The sequence below is a fragment of the Oncorhynchus keta genome, chromosome 26 (assembly GCF_023373465.1).
Source record: "Oncorhynchus keta strain PuntledgeMale-10-30-2019 chromosome 26, Oket_V2, whole genome shotgun sequence".
NCBI lineage: Eukaryota > Metazoa > Chordata > Actinopteri > Salmoniformes > Salmonidae > Oncorhynchus > Oncorhynchus keta.
The window spans coordinates 2143048-2162741 of record NC_068446.1 but is presented as its reverse complement, the minus strand read 5'-3'; the positions used below and the strand labels follow the sequence as shown (position 1 = coordinate 2162741).

Genomic DNA, 19694 nt, shown 5'->3' with positions numbered 1-19694 from the left:
AACGAACACCAGACAGTGTAGAGGAATAATAAACGAACACCTGACAGTGTAGAGGAATAATAAACAAACACCAGACAGTGTAGAGGAATAATAAACGAACACCTGACAGTGTAGAGGAATAATAAACTAACACCTAACAGTATAGAGGAATAATAAACGAACACCTGACAGTGTAGAGGAATAATAAACTAACACCTGACAGTGTAGAGGAATAATAAACGAACACCAGACAGTATAGAGGAATAATAAACGAACACCTAACAGTATAGAGGAATAATAAACGAACACCTGACAGTATAGAGGAATAATAAACGAACACCTAACAGTATAGAGGAATAATAAACGAACACCTGGCAGTGTAGAGGAATAATAAACGAACACCTGACAGTATAGAGGAATAATAAACGAACACCTAACAGTGTAGAGGAATAATAAACGAACACCTGACAGTGTAGAGGAATAATAAACGAACACCTAACAGTGTAGAGGAATAATAAACGAACACCTAACAGTATAGAGGAATAATAAACGAACACCTGACAGTGTAGAGGAATAATAAACGAACACCTAACAGTGTAGAGGAATAATAAACGAACACCTGACAGTATAGAGGAATAATAAACGAACACCTAACAGTATAGAGGAATAATAAACGAACACCAGACAGTGTAGAGGAATAATAAACGAACACCTGACAGTGTAGAGGAATAATAAACGAACACCAGACAGTGTAGAGGAATAATAAACGAACACCTGACAGTATAGAGGAATAATAAACGAACACCTGACAGTGTAGAGGAATAATAAACGAACACCTGGCAGTGTAGAGGAATAATAAACGAACACCTGACAGTATAGAGGAATAATAAACGAACACCTAACAGTGTAGAGGAATAATAAACGAACACCTGACAGTGTAGAGGAATAATAAACGAACACCTGACAGTGTAGAGGAATAATAAACGAACACCAGACAGTGTAGAGGAATAATAAACGAACACCTTACAGTATAGAGGAATAATAAACGAACACCTGACAGTGTAGAGGAATAATAAACGAACACCTAACAGTGTAGAGGAATAATAAACGAACACCTGACAGTGTAGAGGAATAATAAACTAACACCTAACAGTGTAGAGGAATAATAAACGAACACCTGACAGTGTAGAGGAATAATAAACGAACACCTTACAGTATAGAGGAATAATAAACGAACACCTGACAGTATAGAGGAATAATAAACGAACACCAGACAGTGTAGAGGAATAATAAACGAACACCTAACAGTGTAGAGGAATAATAAACGAACACCTGACAGTGTAGAGGAATAATAAACGAACACCAGACAGTGTAGAGGAATAATAAACAAACACCAGACAGTGTAGAGGAATAATAAACAAACACCTGACAGTATAGAGGAATAATAAACGAACACCTGACAGTGTAGAGGAATAATAAACGAACACCTGACAGTGTAGAGGAATAATAAACGAAAACCAGACAGTGTAGAGGAATAATAAACGAACACCTGACAGTATAGAGGAATAATAAACAAACACCTGACAGTGTAGCGGAATAATAAACGAACACCAGACAGTGTAGAGGAATAATAAACAAACACCTGACAGTGTAGAGGAATAATAAACGAACACCTGACAGTGTAGAGGAATAATAAACAAACACCTGCGTAACCCTAACAGTGTAGAGGAAAAAGGGAAAGAGAGGTATATTGTACGGAGCAATATTAGTCATCTGTTTTGCGTGTCTGACCTCAAACAGTGAGAGGGAATGGGGAATAGAGAGAGAAACAAGGAGAATGGATATTGGTTTATCTGTATGCGGTAGTGGTGGTCATCTCATAGTGTGTCTAACCTTCGGACCACGCTGTCATTGGGTTGTCCCATCTGTCTGAGGTCCAGAGCACATGCCTTCAGCTGCTCTATGGTCTCTCTGGCCAGGGCCATGTAGTGACCTGCCTCTACTGTGCCGCGCCCAGAATCGCTGCCCTGCAGGACACACGGGGAAATGTCAGACACACGTTATGACTTTGTACATCAGGTTCAGTCTCGCCTCAACTTGCCGCTCTGGGTTTCTCAAACGGGAATACTGTAGACCATATTCAGTCAGGTAAATCCTTCAGTTCAAGACCCAGTCAAAGATAGAACCGTGATGCATAGATCATGAGGATGATCTTTCCGTCCAGATAGCTTCTATCTGTAGGCTAACTGACTGTTGGTACAGTGGTGTACTTTAATAGTTAAAAGACTACATTCTGTGACAGGTCACGGCCAAATGAACACTTTCCCTGGGTTTGTTTTCATTGTTGGTGTGTGTTTAAAGATAATTCCTGGGTTTACTGCTGACTGTGTGCCAGACACACGCTGAGATGCACTTCTTGTTTTCACTTCACGCGTGACCAAAACGCACACACATGCTGAGTCGACATGTAACGAACATGCTGAACATGCCAAATACGGTAGAGACAGGTGAGGAATATAATCTGACAAGACGTGGCTTGACAGGCTGAACGTATTTAAAAGCTGTTTTAAGATCTTCTGCGCGCATGAAGCGGAAGGGCGGAGTCAGAGCCTGACAGAGCATATTTCACAAATGCCTCAGCCAACCACAGACACACAGTTGTGAGGACTCGTCATCAGCGTGGGTGTGTCCCAGTCTAATGACCTGTTATGGATCATCTCATTATTTTTATTTTTTTTTTATTTTATTTAACCGGGCAAGTCAGTTAAGAACACATTCTTATTTTCAATGACGGTCTAGGAACAGTGGGTTAACTGCCTGTTCAGGTGGCAGAACGACAGATTTGTACCTTGTCAGCTCGGGGGTTTGAACTCGCAACCTTCCGGTTACTAGTCCAACGCTCTAACCACTAGGCTACGCTGCCACCCAAATTATAAGATAATAGACCTGACATTTAAAGGGATAGTGCGAGACTTTGGCCATACGAGCTGTACCGGTAGACTTCCCAGTCATTTCGCTAACTCTAGTTAGCTTTAGCTCACAAAACAACCTGTAACTTCTTTCAACGCTGCACGTAGAGACATGAAAAATAACATCCTCGAGTTCATCTGATCCTGGGTAACGAGGCAAATGCTGAAGTGGAAAATGTCGCAGTATCCCTTGAAGAAACGTAACAGTCATGTTTATTTGTTGATTAAATGCATAGGCCTATGTGTACTAACACACCACAATTCCCCTAAAGCAAGTCAAGGGGGAGCTTGGTTGCAGGACTGGTATAGTAATCTCAGCGTTCATACCTCAGTCTACAGGTGCAGTACATGTCTTAGAGTGTCTGATTACATTTACTGTTGCCAGACATGAGACGAAGTGTACTTAGACTAACATCATGACCAAAGCCAGTATCTCAAAGCAGACAGGACATGAAGTGACTCACAGCCTGTAGGTAGTACAGAATGAAACAGAATGTTGTTATATATCTAAGGTGGGTAGTGACTCACAGCCTGTAGGTAGTGTTCTGCGTTCCTCAGGTTGTCCTGACACTGGCCCTGCAGGATGTACGCTTTCTGGTGGAGGCCACTGAGGGGGAACTGTCTGTAGGAGACATGGAGGGGAGGGTTATAATCAACATCTTCCTGTAATCCAACCGGTCCATGCAGAGTTCACATTCAACAGGCTTCCACCAAAATCGATCAAATAATATTTTGCAAACCGGTTGTGTTGTTGCTGTTGCGTTATAGGCTACCTGAGGCCGAGGACCTGCATGTAACAGGGTTTAGCCTGGAGCAGTTTAAGTCAGAGGTAGACACATATCAAATATGTCCGTTTCTGTTGCATTCTCAGATACTGCTCCCCTCATTCTCAGATACTGCTCCCCTCATTCTCAGATACTGCTCCCCTCATTCTCAGATACTGCTCCCCTCATTCTCAGATACTGGTCCCCTCATTCTCAGATACTGCTTCCCCTCATTCTCAGATACTGCTCCCCTCATTCTCAGATACTGCTCCCCTCATTCTCAGATACTGCTCCCCTCATTCTCAGATACTGCTCCCCTCATTCTCAGATACTGCTCCCCTCATTCTCAGATACTGCTCCCCTCATTCTCAGATACTGGTCCCCTCATTCTCAGATACTGCTTCCCCTCATTCTCAGATACTGCTCCCCTCATTCTCAGATACTGGTCCCCTCATTCTCAGATACTGCTCCCCTCATTCTCAGATACTGCTCCCCTCATTCTCAGATACTGCTCCCCTCATTCTCAGATACTGCTCCCCTCATTCTCAGATACTGCTCCCCTCATTCTCAGATACTGGTCCCCTCATTCTCAGATACTGGTCCCCTCATTCTCAGATACTGCTCCCCTCATTCTCAGATACTGGTCCCCTCATTCTCAGATACTGGTCCCCTCATTCTCAGATACTGCTCCCCTCATTCTCAGATACTGGTCCCCTCATTCTCAGATACTGGTCCCCTCATTCTCAGATACTGGTCCCCTCATTCTCAGATACTGGTCCCCTCATTCTCAGATACTGCTCCCCTCATTCTCAGATACTGGTCCCCTCATTCTCAGATACTGGTCCCCTCATTCTCAGATACTGGTCCCCTCATTCTCAGATACTGGTCCCCTCATTCTCAGATACTGCTCCCCTCATTCTCAGACACTGCTCCCCTCATTCTCAGATACTGCTCCCCTCATTCTCAGATACTGGTCCCCTCATTCTCAGATACTGCTCCCCTCATTCTCAGATACTGGTCCCCTCATTCTCAGATACTGCTTCCCCTCATTCTCAGATACTGCTCCCCTCATTCTCAGATACTGCTCCCCTCATTCTCAGATACTGCTCCCCTCATTCTCAGATACTGCTCCCCTCATTCTCAGATACTGCTCCCCTCATTCTCAGATACTGCTCCCCTCATTCTCAGATACTGCTCCCCTCATTCTCAGATACTGCTCCCCTCATTCTCAGATACTGCTCCCCTCATTCTCAGATACTGCTCCCCTCATTCTCAGATACTGCTCCCCTCATTCTCAGATACTGCTCCCCTCATTCTCAGATACTGCTCCCCTCATTCTCAGATACTGGTCCCCTCATTCTCAGATACTGCTCCCCTCATTCTCAGATACTGGTCCCCTCATTCTCAGATACTGCTCCCCTCATTCTCAGATACTGCTCCCCTCATTCTCAGATACTGCTCCCCTCATTCTCAGATACTGCTCCCCTCATTCTCAGATACTGCTCCCCTCATTCTCAGATACTGCTCCCCTCATTCTCAGATACTGCTCCCCTCATTCTCAGATACTGCTCCCCTCATTCTCAGATACTGCTCCCCTCATTCTCAGATACTGCTCCCCTCATTCTCAGATACTGGTCCCCTCATTCTCAGATACTGTTCCCCTCATTCTCAGATACTGCTCCCCTCATTCTCAGATACTGCTCCCCTCATTCTCAGATACTGCTCCCCTCATTCTCAGATACTGCTCCCCTCATTCTCAGATACTGCTCCCCTCATTCTCAGATACTGGTCCCCTCATTCTCAGATACTGCTCCCCTCATTCTAAGATACTGCTCCCCTCATTCTCAGATACTGCTCCCCTCATTCTCAGATACTGGTCCCCTCATTCTCAGATACTGCTCCCCTCATTCTCAGATACTGCTCCCCTCATTCTCAGATACTGGTCCCCTCATTCTCAGATACTGCTCCCCTCATTCTCAGATACTGGTCCCCTCATTCTCAGATACTGCTCCCCTCATTCTAAGATACTGCTCCCCTCATTCTCAGATACTGCTCCCCTCATTCTCAGATACTGGTCCCCTCATTCTCAGATACTGCTCCCCTCATTCTCAGATACTGCTCCCCTCATTCTCAGATACTGCTCCCCTCATTCTCAGATACTGCTCCCCTCATTCTCAGATACTGGTCCCCTCATTCTCAGATACTGCTCCCCTCATTCTCAGATACTGCTCCCCTCATTCTCAGATACTGCTCCCCTCATTCTCAGATACTGCTCCCCTCATTCTCAGATACTGCTTCCCCTCATTCTCAGATACTGCTCCCCTTAGGTGTTTTTAAAACAAAAACTTTGTTAACTGTTACTTGTTATCTTGGCATTTAAAGTAGTTTCATGACTATCACTGTTGTTCTCAGTATATATGTCAACATCATCGATAATATAAACATCGTTATCATGATCATCTTCATCCTCAAACAACAACATTGTAGTCAGCATCATCATCATCAATATCCCCATCATCAATTACACTTTCTGCTATGTACATCAATGATCCCAAAGGTTTACTGTAATGAGTTATCTTAGTGTAGCAATTAGCAAGTCGTTAGTTATCCGAGGATGATTCCGCTATGCCCTAGTTGAATTGAGAATGAGTGCAGGGATAGACAAAGAGGAAATGTGAGTCAAGAGAACTGTCACATTTTCCCTATGCCATTTGCAACACAACAACACAGAGGCTGCATTTACAAAGGGAGCCCAATTCTGATCTTTTTTCCCCCCACTAATTGGTCTTTTGACCAATCAGATGAGCTCTGAAAAATATCTGATGTGAAAAGAGCTGATGTGACTGTCAAAAAGACCAATTAGTGTGGGAAAATATCAGAATTGTCATCACAGACATATGCAACTGTAACCATGACCTCCATACTGTAGACTCTATAGAATTGTATATGTTGATATCAATAAAACGTCACAATACGATGCAGAGCGTTCAATTTGGCTGCTGGGGGAGCAAGGAGACGACCCCCTAGGTCCACTAAAACCATTGCCCTTCCTCTTCCTGTAGTTCTTTACATCAAGCCCCTCTTCTTGTAGTCCTCCAGGTTGAGAGACCTACGTGGAGCACCGTCCTTCACTGCCAGGGTGTTGGCGCCATTTGGCTGCTGGGGGAGCAAGGAGACGACCCCCTAGGTCCACTAAAACCATTGCCCTTCCTCTTCCTGTAGTTCTTTACATCAAGCCCCTCCTCTTCTTGTAGTCCTCCAGGTTGAGAGACCTACGTGGAGCACCGTCCTTCACTGCCAGGGTGTTGGCGCCATTTGGCTGCTGGGGGAGCAAGGAGACGACCCCCTAGGTCCACTAAAACCATTGCCCTTCCTCTTCCTGTAGTTCTTTACATCAAGCCCCTCCTCTTCTTGTAGTCCTCCAGGTTGAGAGACCTACGTGGAGCACCGTCCTTCACTGCCAGGGTGTTGGCGCCATTTGGCTGCTGGGGGAGCAAGGAGACGACCCCCTAGGTCCACTAAAACCATTGCCCTTCCTCTTCCTGTAGTTCTTTACATCAAGCCCCTCCTCTTCTTGTAGTCCTCCAGGTTGAGAGACCTACGTGGAGCACCGTCCTTCACTGCCAGGGTGTTGGCGCCATTTGGCTGCTGGGGGAGCAAGGAGACGACCCCCTAGGTCCACTAAAAACATTGACAACTACTTGGTTTAATATCATCACCTCTTGAAGAGCATAGTCAAAAACACATTACCGATTATTCCACATTTAGCTCTGTCATCAGAGTTATTCAGCAAGTAACTGCACGCTGTTTATGATCATAGCCCGTTAACTAGCCACATTGACGTGATCTGTTATTCGTTTGCGAGCCAATTTGACATGCAATATGTATGCATTAGTTCTAACATTATATGACATGTATATTTATTTCATGGGTGATATTTCAGTCCATAGGACTGGAAATGTATGGATTCAACAAGCATGTCTCTGTGTCACTAACAAATACAGTCAATTCACTCCAAAAGGCAAGGCACACCGGGGAAATTATATTGGAGCTGTGGCTTGGTGGGGATGTGGCTTTCAATTCATTGTTTTTGGCCACATGCAAGTCGAAGTGTTGTAGCAGTTGAAGGCCTCTTTGGTTATGCTAATTCAAGTTTGAGCATGTCCGCTACCAGTTCTGGAGTCTTTGTACATGCTTATATAAGAGCATGCGACACTAAAGACTCGCAAACATTATTGTAATGTCCTTAATCCAACACGGGTTGTCAAGAGATACAGACCTACCTTATCTTTAGAAGGTATTCATATCCTGGGATTTATTCCACATTTTGTTGTGTTACAGCCGGAGTAAAAATAAATATTAAATCTGTTTTGTCTCACCCATCTTTCACACAGTACCCAATAATGACAAAGTGAAAACATGTTTTTAGAAATGTACGCTCATTTATTCAAAATTAAGTACAGAGGTATCTAATTTGCATACGGTACCAGTCAAAAGTTTGGACACATACTCGTTCAAGGGTTTTTCTTTGTTTTTACTAAGACATCACAATTATGTCATAACACATATGCAATCAATTAGTAACCAAAAAAAAGTGTTAAACAAATCAAAAAATGATTTATTTATTTTTATATTTGAGATTCTACAAAGCAGCCACCCTTTGCCTTGATGACAGCTTTGGACATTCTTCACATTCTCTCAACCAGCTTCACCTGGAATGCATTTCCAACAGTCTTGAAGGAGTTCCCACATATGCTGAGCACTTGTTGGCTGCTTTTCCTTCACTCTGCAGTCCAACTCTTCCCAAACCATCTCAATTGGGTGGTCAGGTGATTGTGGAGGCCAGGTAATCTGATGCAGCACTCCATCACTCTCCTTCTTGGTAAATCTGCCCTTACACAGCCTGGAGGTGCATTGGGTCATTGTCCTGTTGAAAAACAAATGATAGTCCCACTAAGCCCAAACTAGATGGGATAGATGGGATATCGCTGCAAAATGTTGTGGTAGCCATGCTGCTTAAGTGTGCCTTGAATTCTAAATACATCACAGACAGTGTTACCAGTAAAGCACCCCCACACCATCACACCTCCTCCTCCATGCTTCACGGTGGTAACCCTACTCTGCGTCTCACAAAGAGCAGACCAAAGGACAGATTTCCACCGGGTCTAATGTTCATTGCACGTGTATCTTGGCCAAAACAAGTCTCTTCTTCCTATGGATGTCGTTTAGTAGAGGTTTCTTTGAAGCAATTCGACCATGAAGGCCTGATTCACGCAGTCTCCTCTGAACAGTTGATGTTGAGATGTGTATGTTACTTGAACTCTGTGAAGCATTTATTTGGTGTGCAATATTCTGAGGCTGGTAACTCTAATGAACTTACCCTCTGCAGCAGAGGTAACTCTGGGCCTTCCTTTCCTGTGGCGGCCCTCATGAGAGCCAGTTTCATCATAGCGCTTAATGGTTTTTGCTACTGCAAATGTCGGCTTTTGGCGCCGACAGAGATTGCCGCCTCGCTTCGCGTTCCTAGGAAACTATGCAGTATTTTGTTTTTTTACGTGTTATTTCTTACATTAGTACCCCAGGTCATCTTAGGTTTTATTACATACAGTCGAGAAGAACTACTGAATATAAGAGCAGCGTCAACTCACCATCAGTACGACCAGGAATATGACTTTCCCGAAGCGGATCCTGTGTTCTGCCTTTCACCCAGGACAACAGACCCAGCCGGCGACCCAAAACAACGACTTCGTAAGAGGCAAACGAAGCGGTCTTCTGGTCAGGCTCCGGAGACGGGCACATCGCGCGCCACTCCCAACGAGGGCTGGTAAAACCTTGGATCATTGCTATTCTAACTTCCGCTTTGATGCATATAAGGCCCTCCCCCGCCATCCTTTCGGAAAAGCTGACCACGACTCCATTTTGTTGCTCCCTGCCTACAGACAGAAGCTAAAACAAGAAGCTCCCACGCTGAGGTCTGTTCAACGCTGGTCTGACCAATCTGATTCCACGCTCCAAGACTGCTTCCATCACGTGGACTGGGATATGTTTCGTATTGCATCAGACAACAACATTGACGAATACGCTGATTCGGTGAGCGAGTTCATTAGAACGTGCGTTGAAGATGTCATTCCCATAGCAACGATTAAAACATTCCCAAACCAGAAACCGTGGATTGATGGCAGCATTCACGTGAAACTGAAAGTGCGAACCACTGCTTTTAATCAGGGCAAGGTGACCGGAAACATGACCGAATACAAACAGTGTAACTATTCCCTCCGCAAGGCAGTCAAACAAGCTAAGCGTCAGTATAGAGACAAAGTAGAATCGCAATTCAATGGCTCAGACACAAGAGGTCTTGTGACGGCCGGCCGCCCAACAACCTGCCCGCTTGACCCTATCCCCTCCTCTCTTCTCCAGACCATTTCCGGAGACCTTCTCCCTTACCTCACCTCGCTCATCAACTCATCCCTGACCGCTGGCTACGTCCCTTCCGTCTTCAAGAGAGCGAGAGTTGCACCCCTTCTGAAAAAACCTACACTCGATCCCTCCGATGTCAACAACTACAGACCAGTATCCCTTCTCTCTTTTCTCTCCAAAACTCTTGAGCGTGCCGTCCTTGGCCAGCTCTACCGCTATCTCTCTCAGAATGACCTCCTTGATCCAAATCAGTCAGGTTTCAAGACTAGTCATTCAACTGAGACTGCTCTTCTCTGTATCACGGAGGCGCTCCGCACTGCTAAAGCTAACTCTCTCTCCTCTGCTCTCATCCTTCTAGACCTATCGGCTGCCTTCGATACTGTGAACCATCAGATCCTCCTCTCCACCCTCTCCGAGTTGGGCATCTCCGGCGCGGCCCACGCTTGGATTGCGTCCTACCTGACAGGTCGCTCCTACCAGGTGGCGTGGCGAGAATCTGTCTCCTCACCACGCGCTCTCACCACTGGTGTCCCCCAGGGCTCTGTTCTAGGCCCTCTCCTATTCTCGCTATACACCAAGTCACTTGGCTCTGTCATAACCTCACATGGTCTCTCCTATCATTGCTATGCAGACGACACACAATTAATCTTCTCCTTTCCCCCTTCTGATGACCAGGTGGCGAATCGCATCTCTGCATGTCTGGCAGACATATCAGTGTGGATGACGGATCACCACCTCAAGCTGAACCTCAGCAAGACGGAGCTCCTCTTCCTCCCGGGAAGGACTGCCCGTTCCATGATCTCGCCATCACGGTTGACAACTCCATTGTGTCCTCCTCCCAGAGCGCTAAGAACCTTGGCGTGATCCTGGACAACACCCTGTCGTTCTCAACTAACATCAAGGCGGTGTCCCGTTCCTGTAGGTTCATGCTCTACAACATCCGCAGAGTACGACCCTGCCTCACACAGGAAGCGGCGCAGGTCCTAATCCAGGCACTTGTCATCTCCCGTCTTGATTACTGCAACTCGCTGTTGGCTGGGCTCCCTGCCTGTGCCATTAAACCCCTACAACTCATCCAGAACGCCGCAGCCCGTCTGGTGTTCAACCTTCCCAAGTTCTCTCACGTCACCCCACTCCTCCGCTCTCTCCACTGGCTTCCAGTTGAAGCTCGCATCCGCTACAAGACCATGGTGCTTGCCTACGGAGCTGTGAGGGGAACAGCACCTCAGTACCTCCAGGCTCTGATCAGGCCCTACACCCAAACAAGGGCACTGCGTTCATCCACCTCTGGCCTGCTCGCCTCCCTACCACTGAGGAAGTACAGTTCCCGCTCAGCCCAGTCAAAACTGTTCGCTGCTCTGGCCCCCCAATGGTGGAACAAACTCCCTCACGACGCCAGGACAGCGGAGTCAATCACCACCTTCCGGAGACACCTGAAACCCCACATCTTCAAGGAATACCTAGGATAGGGTAAGTAATCCTTCTCACCCCCCCCCCCCTAAAAAGATTTAGATGCACTATTGTAAAGTGGCTGTTCCACTGGATGTCATAAGGTGTATGCACCAATTTGTAAGTCGCTCTGGATAAGAGCGTCTGCTAAATGACTTAAATGTAATGATGTAATGTAAGAGGTATGTGGCAGGGTCTCCAGTCAATCACGGATTACAAAAAGAAAACCAGCCCAGTCACGGACCAGGATGCCTTGCTCCCAGGCAGACTAAATAACTTTTTTGCCCGCTTTGAAGACAATACAGTGCCACTGACACGGCCCGCAACCAAAACATGCGGACTCTCCTTCACTGCAGCCGAGGTGAGTAAAACATTTAAACGTGTTAACCCTCGCAAGGCTGCAGGCCCAGACGGCATCCCCAGCCGCGCCCTCAGAGCATGCGCAGACCAGCTGGCTGGTGTGTTTACGGACATATTCAATCGATCCCTATACCAGTCTGCTGTTCCCACATGCTTCAAGAGGGCCATCATTGTTCCTGTTCCCAAGGAAGCTAAGGTAACTGAGCTAAACGACTACCGCCCCGTAGCACTCACCTCCGTCATCATGAAGTGCTTTGAGAGACTAGTCAAGGACCATATCACCTCCACCCTACCTGACACCCTAGACCCACTCCAATTTTCTTACCGCCCAAATAGGTCCACAGACGATGCAATCTCAACCACACTGCACACTGCACACTGCACCTAACCCATCTGGACAAGAGGAATACCTATGTGAGAATGCTGTTCATCGACTACAGCTCAGCATTTAACACCATAGTACCCTCCAAACTCGTCATCAAGCTCGAGACCCTGGGTCTCGACCCCGCCCTGTGCAACTGGGTAGTGGACTTCCTGACGGGCCGCCCCCAGGTGGTGAGGGTAGGAAACAACATCTCCACCCCGCTGATCCTCAACACTGGGGCCCCACAAGGGTGCGTTCTGAGCCCTCTCCTGTACTCCCTTTTCACCCACGACTGCGTGGCCACGCACGACTCCAACTCAATCATCAAGTTTGCGGATGACACAACAGTGGCTGGCTTGATTACCAACAATGACGAGATGGCCTACAGGGAGGAGGTGAGGGCCCTCGGAGTGTGGTGTCAGGAAAATAACCTCACACTCAACGTCAACAAAACTAAGGAGATGATTGTGGACTTCAGGAAACAGCAGAGGGAACACTCCCCAATCCACATCGATGGAACAGTAGTGGAGAGGGTAGTAAGTTTTAAGTTGCTCGGCGTACACATCACAGACAAACTGAATTGGTCCACCCACACAGACAGCATCGTGAAGAAGGCGCAGCAGTGCCTCTTCGACCTCAGGAGGCTGAAGAAATTCGGCTTGTCACCAAAAGCACTCACAAACTTCTACAGATGCACAATCGAGAGCATCCTGTCAGGCTGTATCACCGCCTGGTACAGCAAATGCTCCGCCCACAACCGTAAGGCTCTCCAGAGGGTAGTGAGGTCTGCACAACGCATCACCGGGGACAAACTACCTGCCCTCCAGGACACCTACACCACCCGATGTCACAGGAAGGCCAAAAAGATCATCAAGGACAACAACCACCCGAGCCACTGCCTGTTCACCCCGCTATCATCCAGAAGGCGAGGTCAGTACAGGTGCATCAAAGCTGGGACCGGGAGACTGAAAAACAGCTTCTATCTCAAGGCCATCAGACTGTTAAACAGCCACCACTAACATTGTGTGGCTGCTGCCAACACACTGACTCAACTCCAGCCACTTTAATAATGGGAATTGATGTAAAATATATCACTAGCCACTAAGCAATGCTACCTAATATAATGTTTACATACCCTACATTATTTATCTCATACTGTACTCTATATCATCTACTGCATCTTTATGTAATACATATACTAGCCACTTTGAACTATGCCACTTTGTTTACATACTCATCTCATATGTATATCTACTGATACCATCTACTGCATCTTGCCTATGCTGCTCTGTACCATCACTCATTCATATATCTTTATGTACATATTCCTTATCCCTTTACACTTGTGTGTATAAGGTAGTAGTTTTGGAATTGTTAGCTAGATTACTCGTTGGTTGTTACTGCATTGTCGGAACTAGAAGCACAAGCATTTCGCTACACTCGCATTAACATCTGCTAACCATGTGTATGTGACAAATAAAACTTGATTTGATTTGAAGAAACGTTCAAAGTTCTTGAAATTTTCTGCATAGAATTTTCACCTCCGGATGAAAAGCGTGCCCAAAGTAAACTGCCTGTTTCTCAGGTCCAGAACCTAAGATATGCATATATTTGGTAGATTTGGATAGAAAACACTCTAAAGTTTCCAAAACGGTTACAATAATGTCTGTGAGTATAACATAACTGATATGGCAGGTGAAAACCTTAGAAAAATCCATCCAGGATCTGTAGTTTTCCATTGACTGCCTATACATATTCCATTGATTTAGGACTCAAGTTGCACTTCCTATGGCTTCCACTAGATTCCATTAAATTGTTTCAGGCTTGTATTCTGAAAAATTAGGGAGTAAGACCTCTCTGAGTAAGTGGACCCTGCAGTGTCCCAGAGGTTTTTCACGACCGAGGATGCGCCTTTCTTGTTTACCTTTTATATTGACGAAACTTTTGTCCGGTTTAAATATTATTATTATGACTAAAAAACAACCTGAGGATTGATTATAAACATTGTTTGACATGTTTCTTCAAACTTTACTGATACTTTTTGGATTTTTCATCTGCCTGTTGTGACTGCCTTTGAGCCTGTGGATTACTGAACAAAACTCGCAAACAAAACTGAGGTTTTTGGATATAAAGAGGGACTTTAAACAAACAAAACAAACATTTATTGAGTAAATGGGAGTCTTGTGAGTGCAACCATATGAATATCATCAAAGGTAAGTGAGTAATTGTATTGCTATTTCTGACTTGTGTAAACTCCTCTACTTGGCTGGTAACTGTTTGTAATTTTTTGTCTGCTGGGCGCTGTTCTCAGATAATCGCATGGTATGCTTTCGCCGTAAAGCCTTTTTGAAATCTGACACCATGGTTGGATTAACAAGAAGTTCATCTTTAAACCGATGTATAACACTTTATTTTTGCTTATTTGAGCTGTTCTTGCCATAATAAGGACTTGGTCTTTTACCAAATAGGGCTATTTGCTGTATACCACCCCTACCTTGTCACAACACATCTGATTGGCTCAACAACAACAAAAATCCAGAAATGTACATTTTACAAGGCACACCTGTTCATTTAAATGCATTCCAGATGACTACCTCATGAAGCTGGTTAAGAGAATGCCAAGAGTGTGCAAAGCTGTCATCGAGGCAAAGGGTGGCTTCTTTGAAGAATCTCAAATATAAAGTATATTTAATTTTCTTGGTTACTACATGATTTAATATTTTTTTGATTTCCTACTTGGCTTCTTCACTATTATTCTACAATGTATAAAATTGTGAAAATAAAGAAAAACCCTGGAATGAGTAGGTGTGTCCAAACTTTTCACTGGTACTGTAAGTATTCACACCCCCGAGTCAATACATCTTAGAATCACCTTGCAGCGATTACAGCTGTGAGTCTTTCTGGTAAAGTCTCTAAGAGCTTTGCACACCTGGACTGTACAATATTTCCACTTTATTATTTTTTAAATTCTTCAAGCTCTGTCAAGTTGATAGTTTATCATTGCTAGACAGACTTTTTCAGGTCTTGCCATAGATTTGAGCAGATTTAAGTCAAAACTGTAACTAGGCCACTCAGGAACATTCAGTGTTGTCTTGATGAGCAACTCAGTGTTTATTTGGCCTTGAGTTTAAGGTTATTGCCCTGCTAAAATGTGAATTTGTCTCCCACTGTCTGTTGGAAAGCAGACCACCACGATTTCCTCCAGGATTTTGCCTGTGCTTAACTTGATTCTGTTTATTTTCATCCTAAACAAACAACCTAGTCCTTACCGATGACAAGCATACCCATAACATGATGCAGCCACCACCATGCTTGAAAATATGAAGAGCGGTATTCAGTGATGTGTTGTGTTGGATTTGCTCCCAACATAACACATTGTATTCAGGACATTAAGCTCATTTCTTCGTCACATTTGTTGTACTTTTACTTCAGTGCCTTGTTGCAAACAGGATGGATGATTTGGAAAAAATATATTCTGTACAGACTTCCTTCTGTTCACTCTGTCCTTGAGGTTAGTATTGTGGAGTAACTTCAATGTTGTTGATCCATCCTGAGTTTTCTCCTATAACAGCCATTCAAATCTGCATGTCTCAACATGCAATTGGCCTCCTCTCCGGCAACTGAGTTAGGAAGTGTGCCTGTATCTTTGTAGTGATTAGGTGTATTGATACACCATCCCAAGTGTAATGAATAACTTCACCATGCTCAAAGGGATATTAAATGTCTGCTTTTTTTTATGTGGGAAAAGTCAAGGGGTACTTTCTGAAGGCACTGCATTTGCATAATGGTTCAAATCCTATGAGGTGGTATTGCACAACACCATTGGTGCAAACTATATACACTTCCTAGTGTTAAAAATACTATATGAGGTGGTATTGCATAACACCATTTGGTGTAAACTATATACACTTCCTAGTGTTAAAAATACTATATGAGGTGGTATTGGACAACACCATTTGGTGTAAACTATATACACTTCCTAGTGTTAAAAATACTATATGAGGTGGTATTGCATAACACCATTTGGTGTAAACTATATACACTTCCTAGTGTTAAAAATACTATATGAGGTGGTATTGCATAACACCATTTGGTGCAAACTATATACACTTCCTAGTGTTAAAAATACTATATGAGGTGGTATTGGACAACACCATTTGGTGTAAACTATATACACTTCCTAGTGTTAAAAATACTATATGAGGTGGTATTGGACAACACCATTTGGTGTAAACTATATACACTTCCTAGTGTTAAAAATACTATATGAGGTGGTATTGGACAACACCATTTGGTGTAAACTATATACACTTCCTAGTGTTAAAAATACTATATGAGGTGGTATTGGACAACACCATTTGGTGTAAACTATATACACTTCCTAGTGTTAAAAATACTATATGAGGTGGTATTGCAAAACACCATTTGGTGTAAACTATATACACTTCCTAGTGTTAAAAATACTATATGAGGTGGTATTGCACAACCCTAAAAGTGTTCATTCCTTAACACTGAAAAAGTGTAACAGCTCTAAGCACAGTTTTAATTTAACACTGAAAAGGGTGGACCCATTTAGACACTGGCCCATAGTTACATGTAACACTAAATGTCAGTGTTGATTTAACGCTGAAGAATTTGCTGTGTGGTTCATTTTCTGTATATTTTGGGGGTTGTCACATGGTTAAAGACAGCAGGTCGTTATTCTTGGAAACAAAGACCTCTCAATGATGCCTAATAGCCTAGGCTATATATATATATACGACAACGACACATAGGCCTATAATTATCCCCCCGACAAAATCAAGACCTTGACATAAAAAAATAATGAACTAGATTGAAATAATGTGTTAGATGACACGGTTATATAGTGCATTGTATTTATCTTCAGTGGCAATGGAGTTGTAGCCTAGTTCAAATGTATACGGGCAAGTGAACGCAATCGTGTAACACAGTACCCTACAGCAGAATAGGGGCCTTTTGAAGAAAAACAATTCTTACCCCTGTCCTCCACCACCACCTCGCAAGGAATCCTTTGAGGAGCTGTAAGTATTATCGTCCATGTACTCCTGTCCGTATCCACTACCACCGTGCACTTCGCTCTGGGCATATTGTCCAGTTCTGCCGCTCAGGTCGGGCCTGGACCCGATACTGCGGCTGACATAAAGCACCCTCTGGGACCCGTATAGACTCATCTCTGGATCCAAAAAGTTATAAAACTCCGCTGGAGAAAAATGGTGGACGAAGAGTTTGCAATCCTGGCTGCAGTGCGCAAAAGCTGCCAGAGGAGACTGTCTGAAGCGGTTGATGTGATCCCTCCTGCACCTGTCTGCGGAGCAGAGTCCCGAGGCAGCACCGACTTGATCTGCAACACGGGAAAGTATCGTTTTTGGCCAAACAAAACAGACCACACCTTTCATCAACCTACTTGCCTAGAAAAATATTTTAATTTTGTGTTTTTTTCTTTCCACGTCCCCGGCCCTCTTCTATCTCAACCTGTACTCAGGGGGAGATGTATCATAGTAAACGTAAATCTGTTCTCTTCCATTTAGTATGATATGTATGTTCCATAGCCCAGCCTAGGTGGATAAGTGGTGTGGTGTTTGGTTTGGTTCTTCAATCCTTGTGGGCACCTAAAATCCCCCAAAGTCCCCACAAGGATAGTAAAAACAAGGAAAAATCTACCTCGTGGGGACATGTCCCCATGAGGACAAAGCATATTTGAAATTTATGGATTAGGGTTACAATTAGGGTTGGGGTTGGGGTAAGGGGTTAGCAATTAGGAGTTAGGTTTAGGGTTTGGGTTAGAGTTAAGGTTAGGGTAAGGGTTAGGGAAATACGATTTTGAATGTCGACACGAGGATAGAAGAACAAAATGTGTGTGTGTGTGTGTGTGTGTGTGTGTGTGTGTGTGTGTGTGTGTGTGTGTGTGTGTGTGTGTGTGTGTGTGTGTGTGTGTGCCTGTGTTTTCCGTGGGAGGGTAGGCTAATTATCTCTCAGTGTTTCAGTCTGTTGTTGAAGGTCAAACTGAAGAAGTCCTGACACTGAAATGTTTACTGTTTCTTTCCAACAGATCACTATTGAGGAAATGAATGGAGTAAAAGACAGAATAGGAAAGGCCCCCTGGCTAAAGAACATATCGAAGGCGATCCAACGTTAGTCATCTTTAAAAAAACACTTATGTATGTTGCAGACAATTGTGACAGTTAATCTCTAATGAGACATTCATTACAACAGCGTTCATAACACTATTCATTATAACAGTTTTTGGTTAACACTTTACTTGATACACAGATATAACTATGTCATAACAACTGACATAACGTGTCATAACCTGTCGTAATATATTCATGTGACACTGTTATGACATGTTATGACAGCTGTTATGACTATATTATGACATGTTATGTCAGCTGTTATGACTATATTATGACATGTTATGACAGCTGTTATGACTATATTATGGCATGTTATGTCAGCTGTTATGACTATATTATGACATGTTATGACAGCTGTTATGACTATATTATGACATGTTATGTCAGCTGTTATGACTATATTATGACATGTTATGTCAGCTGTTATGACTATATTATGACATGTTATGACTATATTATGACATGTTATGTCAGCTGTTATGACTATATTATGACATGTTATGACAGCTGTTATGACTATATTATGACATGTTATGTCAGCTGTTATGACTATATTATGACAGGTTATGTCAGCTGTTATGACTATATTATGACATGTTATGACAGCTGTTATGACTATATTATGACATGTTATGACAGCTGTTATGACTATATTATGACATGTTATGACAGCTGTTATGACTATATTATGACATGTTATGACAGCTGTTATGACTATATTATGACATGTTATGTCAGCTGTTATGACTATATTATGACAGGTTATGTCAGCTGTTATGACTATATTATGACATGTTATGTCAGCTGTTATGACTATATTATGACATGTTATGACAGCTGTTATGACTATATTATGACATGTTATGTCAGCTGTTATGACTATATTATGACATGTTATGACAGCTGTTATGACTATATTATGACATGTTATGTCAGCTGTTATGACTATATTATGACATGTTATGTCAGCTGTTATGACTATATTATGACATGTTATGACAGCTGTTATGACTATATTATGACATGTTATGACAGCTGTTATGACTATATTATGACATGTTATGTCAGCTGTTATGACTATATTATGACATGTTATGACAGCTGTTATGACTATATTATGACATGGCTATGAGCATGACAATGTGTTAAAGGCTCTGGGTGTCAAGTAAAGTGTTACCTAGTTTGGTAAATACTTTTTATCACTGTAACACACATGCCTTGACACTAAAAATATGCA

The 19694-nt window shown here is 43.6% G+C and overlaps 1 protein-coding gene across 3 annotated transcripts; it reads right to left on the bottom strand.

Moving 5' to 3' along the window:
- Positions 1 to 342: 342 nt before the first annotated feature.
- Positions 343 to 17830, bottom strand: LOC118358682 (uncharacterized). Of its 3 annotated transcripts, none has more exons than XM_052480031.1 (5): positions 17301 to 17821; positions 3477 to 3570; positions 1591 to 2006; positions 971 to 1001; positions 343 to 567 (listed from the first exon to the last, which is right to left on the bottom strand). In XM_052480031.1, the coding sequence occupies exons 1-3, from the start codon at positions 17717 to 17719 to the stop codon at positions 1857 to 1859; spliced, it is 663 nt and encodes a 220-aa protein (XP_052335991.1). In that variant the 5' UTR covers positions 17720 to 17821; the 3' UTR covers positions 343 to 567; positions 971 to 1001; positions 1591 to 1856. The 3 variants fall into 3 exon arrangements, with proteins under 3 accessions (XP_052335991.1, XP_052335990.1, XP_052335992.1); XM_052480030.1 differs by lacking the exon at positions 971 to 1001 and adding an exon at positions 723 to 753; XM_052480032.1 differs by lacking the exons at positions 343 to 567; positions 971 to 1001; positions 1591 to 2006; positions 3477 to 3570 and adding an exon at positions 8115 to 8639 and having other exon boundaries at positions 17301 to 17830.
- Positions 17831 to 19694: the final 1864 nt, after the last annotated feature.